This window comes from Cucumis melo, chromosome 1 (assembly GCF_025177605.1).
Source record: "Cucumis melo cultivar AY chromosome 1, USDA_Cmelo_AY_1.0, whole genome shotgun sequence".
NCBI classification, from domain to species: Eukaryota; Viridiplantae; Streptophyta; class Magnoliopsida; order Cucurbitales; family Cucurbitaceae; genus Cucumis; species Cucumis melo.
In genome coordinates, this window is record NC_066857.1 from 19,863,126 (window position 1) to 19,874,425 (window position 11,300).

General features: G+C 32.8%; 1 protein-coding gene and 1 long non-coding RNA gene across 2 annotated transcripts; both read left to right on the forward strand.

Annotated features, from left to right (window-relative positions):
- The first annotated feature begins 1,509 nt into the window (after positions 1-1,509).
- Positions 1,510-5,184, forward strand: LOC127149607 (uncharacterized). Its single transcript, XM_051085411.1, has 2 exons — positions 1,510-1,649; positions 4,559-5,184. The coding sequence occupies exon 2, from the start codon at positions 4,559-4,561 to the stop codon at positions 5,153-5,155; it is 597 nt and encodes a 198-aa protein (XP_050941368.1). The 5' UTR covers positions 1,510-1,649; the 3' UTR covers positions 5,156-5,184.
- A 4,690-nt stretch (positions 5,185-9,874) lies between these two features.
- LOC127149620 (uncharacterized) lies at positions 9,875-11,300 on the forward strand. Its single transcript, XR_007821316.1, has 2 exons — positions 9,875-10,770; positions 10,933-11,300. It is a non-coding gene; the product is annotated as an uncharacterized LOC127149620 (long non-coding RNA).

Consider the following 11,300-nt stretch of genomic DNA (forward strand, 5'->3'; position numbering starts at 1 on the left):
TACTTCTTTTCCACATTCGAGATCGAAGGGTCTAAGAGTTGAACCGCACTTATAATTCCCCTCTCTTCTTTCTGAAAAATTTTTCTATTACCAGAGTACTGTAATAGAGAAGACAATGCCTTAGCAGCTGCTTTTCTCTCATCACAGATTTACCATCCAACATATTAACTAAGGGTGTAATGAATCCAGATTCCCCCATTTCTTTTCTCGTTTTCGTGCAGAATCCGAGTTTGTAAACTGCTTGAGCTGCTACAGTTTTAGCACCTAGTACTCCGCAACTCAAAACTGGAAGAAGTCTATCGACAAATCCATCGAAAATAAGAGCTTCTACAATTGGGGAATAAGCTCTACAGCAACTTCAAGACCACGAACTGATGGAACAGAATCCCAGAAATTTCTCAAGAACTCGATCCCACCTTCTCAATTAAGGGTAAAACAGCCTCTTTGTATAGTATGAATCTAAAAATTTTTTATTCATTCAGTAAGAAAATCAAGTAAAAGGAGGAGGATGGGGAAGATTGGGGTTAGGGTTTTTGAAGATTGGCCAGCCGTCGTCGATTGAAGAAGGAAAGGGTTTTTGGAACATGTAGAGAGAAAGGAGATAAGAAAATATATAATTAATAAATTATTTTATTATTTATATTCAATGACAGTTAAAATTTGTCATAGATTTATGACAGATAAAAACTGTCATAAATTCTTCAAATTCGAAAAATTCCGCCTTTTCCCGCAAAAAACGCGCTTTTTGATCTTTTATGACAGTTTTTTCTTTCCTCCTTTTAATTTTGGATGAAATGAACTATCATAGGTAGATACCTTTTCTTGTAGTGGATGTTAAGTTTGGTTTGCTTAGCTCAGCCTCAAATGTAAGATTAACCTCAATCTATCAGATTTTGCCTCATCGTTGTGATCAAGTTTGGTCCACTTGGCTCCACCTTACATGCAAAATCAAGTCCAGTCTACCAAGCTCTGTCGCATCTCCAAAGATTAAGTATAGTCCGTCGTGCAAAAATCAACTCTAATTCACTTGGCTATGCCTCGTATATAAGTTAAAATTGATTTTCCTTTATCGCCTCGTCTTCGAAGTCAAAGTTTGGTCCACCTAGGTCTTTCTCATCATTGGAGTTTAAGCCTGATGTGACTTATTCCGATTCATCTTAAACTTTTGAATCTTTCACAAGGAGAATGATTCCACACTCTAGATGTTGACTTTATTTGTTAGGATGACTAAGGGTGTGTTTGGTTAGAATTATGAAGTGTTTAATTTTGTAAAAAAGCTATTTTGAAAAAAGTTGTAGTGTTTGGCAAATTAAAATAATGCATTTTTTAAAAAATGATTTATAAAATAAATCATTTTAGAGAAAGGATTAAAAACCACATTTTTACAAAATCAAATTAAGACCGATTGATCGGGAATTCAAATTTTTTTCCTTTTATATGAAAATTACAAAAATGCCCTCCCATTACCCCTCTCCACCATGTGTTCTCAAATCCCTCATTCTTCGTAGACTTCCGTCGACTGCTTCCTCACTCACCGCAGAAGCCTAAATCGTTGCCGCTTGGTGGAGACAAGCCTTGTTCGAGCTTACCTGCTCCTTCTGTATTCACTCTGTCATTCAGTAGTACGACCACGACCTGTAGACTTAGAGGTAAGTGACCTAGATTTCGTGTTCTTTTGGGGCCGAAGTAGCTTTTCTTTTTTGTTTGTAGCATCTGTCACTGATGGTTAAGCATCTGATGCTTTTTGGTTGATGATTAACCCCTTCTCCAGTTTCAGATTACTGATTTCAAGTACTGCCATTATTTTCTCTTCTCTACTGAAATTAACCCCCTTCTCCATTTTCTAATCCTTTTTTTCTTCTTTTCAATAGTAGTAGGGTATTTTTTTCTCAACTGGCATAAATTACAGAAATTAAAGAGGTGTAATTCAGCCTTTTTCTCTCTATTTTATTTTACTATCAAATTGTTTTTGACCCATTTGTATGTGTTGCAGTTTGTTTGTCAATTATATTTTGAGTTTTTAACTTCAAAATGAAGTTATAAATGAATAATTTGATATAATTTTCAATAATGATGGACTTGATTATGGAATGAAACGTTTGAGGAAAACTAAGAGTTGACTTAAGAAATTCTTCAGCTAAGATTCAAAATTTAGTTATTAAAGAGATGAGGTAGTCCATACAAGTACAAACTTCAATAGAGTTTATTGTTAAAATTTAGTTATCGACTCTTAAGTAGATAACCATTAGAATACTAGATGAGCTTACAACAACGAGTTGGTGATTGGAAAGGAAAATTAGGACTTCTAAGATATATTTTAGTGGTAGTTTCAAAAGCTTTATAAAAAGTTTAAGGACTTGGTCACCAACAAGTCCTAAAGGACTTGCCTCACATTAATGTTTGTATAAAGCTTGAGTAATGTTCTTCATTTTCTTGGTCTTCTAGCAACGAAACAAGAAGGGATTTTTGGATGGTGGGATGGAAATAAAATCACGTACCTTTCTCAAACTTTCAGTTTGTTCCGCAGTTGTTTAAAGATCTTCATAAACAAGCTGATTCAGTAGATCATCAGCTTCATAGACAATATCTTGAAGTTCTTTCACCCATAGCCTCATAGAATCGTTTTGTAACTTCTTTCTGTTAATGTCTACTAAGATTGTTTCAGCTTTAAGTAACCAATTTCTCAAATTGGACAGCTTCTTCTTCTCCAACCCCCATGCTAACCCAATTTGCTGAGCTCCAAATTTCACAATCTTCTTTAAGACTTCTTGAACAGCAAAAGTCCAAAGAAATTCAGCCATATTTCTCTTTGTTTTTTAACTCCTCAATTTCAAATGATACAATGAAGAGAAAATTAAGAAGTCTGAGAGGGTTTTAAAATGCAATATACGTAGCATCAAAGGAAAGGAAGTTGCTTGGGAAAGACCAAATTGCTTTTTACAGAAACGTGTAATCACAGAAAAGTCTTGTAAGATAAATTTTTACATTAATGCTATTTAGTTGCTGATGCTGAATTGAGTTCTTGAAGAAAATAATTATAGTTCATTTTTACATTAATGCTATTTAGTTGCTGATGCTGAATTGAGTTCTTAAAGAAAATAATTATAGTTCATTTTTACATTAATGCTCCTGTAACATTTCGACTATACTTTTCAATCAAGGATTATGTTGAAAATCAGTCCACCACATAGTCCATAATGTACCATAAAGATTGTTTGGTTACCAATTTTTAACGTCATTTATTCTTAAAAGTTATGGAAGTGAGAGGATTAGAACTTTTAACTTTTAACATTGTGTGTTCTTTGCTTTATTTCTATTGTAGTTCTAATAAATAGAAAAACCTGTTAGTTAACCCACCTTTTTGTTTCCGTAGATGTCCATAAATATAACTACAAATAGAGATGAAAAAGAAAAACAATTCAAGGCAATTTGGGATGATACTACAACCAATGCATTTATCCATGCTTGTGTTGATGAAACTTTGAAAGGGAATAGACCAAATGGACATTTAAGTAAATAATGATGGAAAAATGTTATTGGAATATTTAGAGAGAAAACCGGAAGAAATTATGATCAAAGACAAATGAAAAATAAATGGGTTGTATTAAAAAAAGATTGACAGATATGGACAGACTTGGTTGGAAACAACACAGGCTTAGGTTGTAATTCACTAAGACAAACTATTGATGCACCAATTGAGTGGTGGGAAGAGAATTTAAAGGTATATCGTTTATTGATATAGTTTATTTATTAGAAATTATAATCATAATTAAATACTTCTTAAATCAATATCTTGTAGGTTAAGTTTGAGGCAGCAAAATGTATAGCAAAGGGGTTGCAAAATGCATACCAATTAGATATTCTTTTTAAAGATATTGCAGTTACGGGAGATGGAGCATGGGTACCATCTCAAGGATTTGTACCTCCAAGTACTGAAGACAATTTATCTAGACATGTAGGAGAAAATGATGATACATTTGAGGATATGGAGCATAATGATACTAATGATACGAAGTATTTAATATATATTGTTGAGGATTATACTCAAGGGAAAGAAAAAAAAAGAATAGGATCAAAAGGTATATAATGTTGCAAATAAACTTTGTGATTAGTTGAAACGTGTGTGTGGATCAATAGATAATAGGAGAAGAGATCTTCCAGGTTGTAGTATTTTTGAAATTATGAATGTCTTACGAGACATACCTGGAATTATAAAAGGTGATGAGCTTTTCAAGAAAGCTGCAGATATCTTTACAAAAAGGAAAAATAGAGAAATGTTTGTAGCGCTACAAGAGCCTGAGATTCAAGTTACATGGTTGAAGCAAAAGAAAGTTTGACAACCTTAGATTATAGAAAATGTTTGCTTGTAGACAATTACTATTTTGGAGTGTTATTTTTGTTACAAATGTTTTGTTATGTTTTTCATGAATGTTTTTAAATTCCTTTATGTTTATCAGATGTCATCTGATTATTACAATACTGTTAGCAATGATAAAAAGATATTATATTGTTGGATCTTTGGTTTCTAATTTTGTTTTTAAATTCCTTTGTCTTTCAGATGTCATCTAATAATTACAATATTGATAGAAATGATCATTCTGACGAAAGCGATGTTGAATATGAACTTGATCAATTAGTAAAATTGGGATGTGGTGTTGTAATCCATCATTTTGTGATGCATGTTTGCAAAGAGCCTTGTAGGACATCTTCTCACACTAGTTACAAATTTGTAATGAAGATCTTGAATGGTCACAAGGATAGATGTCGCCAACAATTTAGAATGAAAAAACATATATTTCAGAAATTGTTAATAGTACTTGAACAACAATATAACTTTAGTAAAGCCAAACGTATGCCTTTGGAGGAGGCTCTTGCAATGTTTCTTATTACACTGGGTCACGGTTTCTCAAATAGAATGGTTCAAGAAAGATTTCAGCACTCTGGTGAGACTGTATCAAGGTGGTTTAATATAGTGTTAGATGTTATTTGTCATATGGCTATAGATGTAATTAAGCCTACAGATCCACAATTCAAAACTACTTCTGATAAGATTAAACAAGACACTAGATATTGGTCGTATTTCAAAGATTGTATTGGAGCAATTGATGGTACTCATATACAGGTTGTAGCACCTAAAGGAAGACATATACCATAAATTGGTCGAAAGTATTACCACCTAAAATATTATGGCAGTCTGTGATTTTAACATGTGTTTTACATTTGTTTGGACTGGATGGGAGGGAGCTGCTCATGATGCTCGAATTTTTGTGGAGGCATTAAGAAGACCACATTTAGGGTTTCCACATCCACCCAAAGGTTAGTATGTAAGAATAAATACATTAATGTTTATTATATTTTTTACTATTAAGTGTTTACTTTATTATTTCAGGAAAATATTATCTTATAAATTCTGGTTATCCACTAACGAAATGATATTCAGGTCCTTATAGAGGTGAACATTACCATCTTGCTGATTTTCGACGTGGAAGCCACCCAAGAGGCATGAAGGAGGTATTTAATCATAGACATTCTTCATTAAGATGTACAATTGAAAGAACATTTGGTGTTTGGAAGAATAGATGGAGAATTGTTCGGCAAATGCATAGTTTTCCATTTGACAAACAGGTAAAAATTGCATGTTGCTTCAATGGCTCTTCATAACTTTATAAGGGTTCATTCAAAAACAAATTTTGAGTTCAAACCTTATGACAACGATGAGATGCTCCTACCTTCAATTGATGAAATAAATTATGCGGAGGTCAATGAAGAACATAGAGGTTCAGTTCGTGAAATGGAGATGAATGAAGAACGTGGTCGAATTGCACAACTTCTCATGTCTAGTTGATATTATATTATTTAGAAAAATTATAATTATTATTATGTTTTGTTGTTGGAGATGAATTATAGTTTTTATAATTATGAATTTAAGTATCAAGATACTTCTACCTCTAAAATAAAATTATCTAAAAAATTTAATACGAAAAAAAAATAATGCTTGGTTTTAACTTTACTAATTTCAAAATTTTAAAACAATTAGTTTCAAGATAACATGCTATTAATTTCCAAGTATATTGATTTTTTAAAAAATCAAAATATATGTATTTTTTATGAAATTAGGTAAGTATTTAGTAGTCCTTTATGGCAATTTGAGTTAAGTATAAACATTTTTGTTAAATTACAAACCAAACAAAATTCATATATAAACACTTATAAAAAAATCTAACCAAACATGTAAGTGTTTAAATTTTAAATTATTTTCAAGAAAGTGTTTAAAAGTAAATGTATTCTTGAAAAATATTTTTTTAAAAATACAAACCAAACGCACCCTAAGAACCTTTCCATTCAGATAAGGATGTTCCATGAAGTAAAACATGTGGAAAGAAAACTTGTCTTCCAAAAAATTAAGGTCGGTTTTCTTGTCTTCCAAAAAATTAAGGTCGGTTTTCAAGTTAACTTAATGGTTAAACAAAAAATTGCCAAAATAATTGAGAACATAAAACAAATGGAATGACCCGAGTTGGTGAAGCTAGAGTGTTCGACCACTCTTGTAGGTTACATAACCCCTATGGAACATGTCAGTAAGATTGATCTCTCTAAAGACGAAAAGAAGTTGAAGTGTTCCTAGTATGGGTGGGTAGGGGTGTATATAAGTCGGGTTGGAGAAAAATATGAACCAACCTAAAGTGACCGGGTTGGCAAAATTTGAACCTTATCAATATTCAATGGTCAACCCAACCCAACCCAAAAAATTCGGGTTTGGCCGGGTTGGATTGGCGGATTGACCTTTTTTTAAAATTATATTGTATTTCAAATTTTTATATTGGTAAGAATTCAATTTTCATTATTTTCATAGTCTTTCAACCCAAATTTTCATATTCTTTTCAAATTCTTAGTCTACAATAATATTAATTCAAAAGTTCAAATCGTAAAAAAAATTAATAATCACACAAAATAGCAATGTCCATTAAAATTTAAAAATACATTAAAAATTCAAATTCATAAAAAAATTAATAATCACACAAAATAGGAATGTCAATAATGTCCTATAATGTCCATTCAAATTGAAAAATAGATTCAACAGTTAAAGTTTAAATAATATCCATTAAAAAAACAAAAAATATTCCAACTTGGCGTCCAAAGTGTGCCACGACGATGATGATTTTAGGTGATTGTTCTCTTGAAAAAATATAAAAACATATGAGAATTGAATATAATGTAAGTAATAACCTATAATGCTATAAAAACTCACACTAATTATCAATATGCTTTTTTTTCCAAATCTAATTTATTAGTCCAAAATAATAGAAGATGACGAGTTCCCTACAAAACAAACCATACAAAGTAAATAAAAATACACTTAGCATAATACATGTTAGTCGACAATAAAGAAAGTAATCAATTACATGTCTCAATATTCTCATAAGTCTCTAACTCTTCAAGTTGTGGATGAAGATCTAATAACATCGAGCCGCCTCAAATCCAATTTTGTGTACATATCAAGGTTTCGACTGCTCTAGGATTCAAAGAACTACGAAATGAATCAAGAATCCTCCCACCTGTAATGAATGCAGATTCAGAAGCCACTATAGATATTGGAACCGTCAAAACATCACGAACAATTTTTGATAGAATGGGATATTTGTACCCATTCATTTTCCACCAATACATAATATCAAATTCATCTTCATTTACTACATCCTTGTCAGAAAAATAAGAAGTTAAGTCATTCTCCACTTCCATTAAGCTTTCTTCTTCTCTCAAAGCACAAAATGTTATCCATGGATCAACTTCTTCATCGTTCTCTACTTCCATAGTAACATTGTTTGATTGCTTAAGATCATCGGTGCTATGACCAATTTGAGTAGAAGCGTCATGTTGTGATTTGTAAAAGTCATATAGATGATACAAATATATCTTCACGATCTCAACTACATCCTTAACAACATCACTCTCATAAACATTGGAAAGACAATAATTCAAGTACTTTAACTTGTATCAAGGATCAATCACCATAGCCACAAACATCAACTTATTCATCTTCTCAAGTGAACCCTAATACTTATCAAACTTTGTTTTCATATTCATAGCCATCAAACTAAGAACAGAGTTGTTGTTGTTGCTCCATTTATTCAAAACAAATTGAATTTTGTTAATCTCCTATTACCAACGTTAGAAGTCACATATGAAGATCCACTTATTTTTGTGGTGGTTTCATAAAGCCTCTTTAAAAACTTTATAAACACACTCACAGTCAACCAATCAGACACACTTGGGGGTCTTTTCAAATTTAATTTCATGTTCAAGCAGTAAATATGTAAAATTCCACCTAGTAGCTATATCTAAACAAACAAGAGCCTCACACTGAATTTTTTCTTACTTTACACATGCTTTAAAATTTTCCATTCTCTTAGGTGATGATCGTACGTATCTCACAGCATTACGAACATTAGCAATAGAATCATATTTACCTTTCAATCCATCATTTACGATAAGATTATGAGCATAACGCCTCATATGCAATAGCTCTCCATCTAAAACAATGGATTTCCAACTTTTAAGTCTTCTCTTAACATATGAAATAGCCACATCGTTGGAACTTGCATTATCAATAGTGATCGTAAAGATTTTGTCAATCCCTTACTCCAACAAAAAACTTTCAATAGCCTTCCCTACCACTAACACCCTTGATTACCAATGATCTAATCATTTGACAAGCACAGGAACAATCACATTCATTAACAAATACTTGTGATTCAAACAGATAGTTTAAGTATCCTGCATCATCAAACTTCTTCATTCAATATTAATTGTAAATTTCTAATGACAGGACCAAAATTTCAGCCCTCATTCAATTCTAATGGACAAAGCATGCCTAAATGTATCTAATAACCTATATCAATTTCTAGAAGTGTCGGCCAAAGAATTGAATCACATTTCTTTAACTTTGCAAAAACAATAATATTTTGTCGTCATTTACTTTCAAACCCAAATAGTCAAATATATATTATCTTTATCTCATTGTCTTTCAGTTTGAACACTTATGCATATCATGTATTGAAATTTCCGTGATTTTAAAAACCACTAGCGGAGAATGAAAATATGAAAATTAGAATGTGAGAGACTACAAAGTGTTAAGATTTAATTTATGCTAAAAGACAAGAGTAAAATAACTAGGCTTACCGGACTGCATTAAGGAGAAGGGAAGTAAAATAGAGCTGTGTGCGAAGGTAATGATGAATACGAAGGGAGGAAGTGTGAAGGAGAGTGCGGACTGCGATTGAAGGGAAAAAAGTGTCGTGCCATCTGCGAACTTGTGGTCTGAATGTGCGAAGGCCAAAACGTTTTTCGGAATGTGAAGGTCGAAACGTGCGAGAGGTCTGAACGTTGCCAAAATGTGAAGGTCTGAACACCGCAGGGATTACGAATGCTAAAGGGCCAAAGGTTGAAGGGCGGATTGTGCGAAGGCCGAAACATTCGTCGAAATGTGAAGGTCGAAACGTGTGAGAGGTCTGAACGTCGAATGGATTGCGAACGGAATGTTGAAGGCGAGTTGCGTGTGAGGTTTATGGTTTGGGGCAAAATGAAAATGAAAAATGTTAATAATATACCCCTAAACTTGGATGGGTTGGGTCAACCCGACCTTTAATTTCCCAACCCGACAACCCGATCCAAGTTTTATTTTTCAATTCTCTAACCCAACCCAACCTTTACGGTTTGTGTTGGGTAGTCCGAGTTGGTTGGGTTACAAGGTTTTTTGAACACCCCTAGTCACTAACGGAAAAGTAGAAATGTCGATTGTTCCTACCAGAGGTGGGGTTGTTGACGACAATGTTAAAAGGGACACCCTTGTAAAAGACCAAAATATACGTACATATATAGCATAAAAAGAAAATAAGAGCTTACCTTTTGAAGACATGCTCAAGGATGAAAGATTAACTCAACTTTAGTACCGGTAAAAAAGTATTTAAAAAAATGAGAGGAATCTAGAAAAGAAATTGAAAGAAGAAGAAAAGAAGAAAATTGAGGGTAGGTGACTTTGGAAGAAACCCTTACAAATAAAGAAGTAGAATTTAATAATAAACAAGTAAGCAAATAAAAAAGAAAAGAAAAGAACCGTTAAAAATAAAAGGAAGGAGGATGAGATTTGGACAAAAAAAAGTAGGAAAAAGAAAAACAACACAAACAAAAAAGAAGGAAAAAAGAAAAGAAGCAAGAAAATGGAAAAAAAAAAAAGAGAAAAAAAAAGAGAAAAAGAGAAAAAAGAGGAAAAAAGAAGAAGGAAGAAACAAGAGTGAAGGAGACCAAAAAGAGGAAATTGAAAAAAAAAACTATTAAAGAAAAGAAAAGAAACCCTAACAAAATTTCCCATTTCTTCTTCAGCATGTGCCGATCCCCTCCCTGAAGTTCTCTCTCAATTCTCTCACATCCAATTTCTCTATATGTGCTACGACAAACATCTTCCAACGAGAACAGTGGTCGATGAAGCTCTAATTGCTTCCTTATGCAATGGGACCCCGTCAAAGAAAAGAAGACCAATATCAAGCCCAAGGAGGAGAAGATAAAATGCAAAGTGTTGAAGCCTAGGATGTTGCATGACTTTCAGAACATGAAGAGACCCAACGTAGCATAAAAATAGTCACCGAAAAGCATAGAATGTGCATAGTGGACGTCGAGTGTTGGAAGCTTATAAATACATTAAAAAAGGGACAACAAAGGGGGAGGAATGAGAGCAGAAATGCTACCTAAAATCTTTTGGGCATCCAAATTTTCGTATGTCCTCAAGTCCAAAACTAGATCACTTCTGTAAACCAAGAAATTAGAAATTGTAGTCGTTCTCTATTTCGCTTATATTTACATACATTGCTCATATTGCTTGTACTAGATTTTGGAGATTTAACTTTTTAATACATCTGACTTAACTTTTTGATGCAGATAATGAACTTGATTCGAGGATGAATCCTTCAAAAGGGAGAGAAGATGATATGAACCAGGACACCCTTGTGTTGCCTCCGGGATCAATCACACGTTTCAGAGCCAAGAAACCATAGTTAGCATTGAATTTCCACATTCAAGAGGAAATACACTCAATTGAGGAGATTCAAGCAACAATAATTTATCAAAAGATCTATAATTAGAGTTAGTTGACACTCTAGGATGGAACCAATTGACCTATGACATCTTATGACTTCAAGACTGCTTTATAAGGCTTCAATTTGGATTCAAGGACAAATTTTACAAAAGAATGAGAGGATGATATGATCTACCAAACATCAAATTATTAATTACATTTTATTTAACAA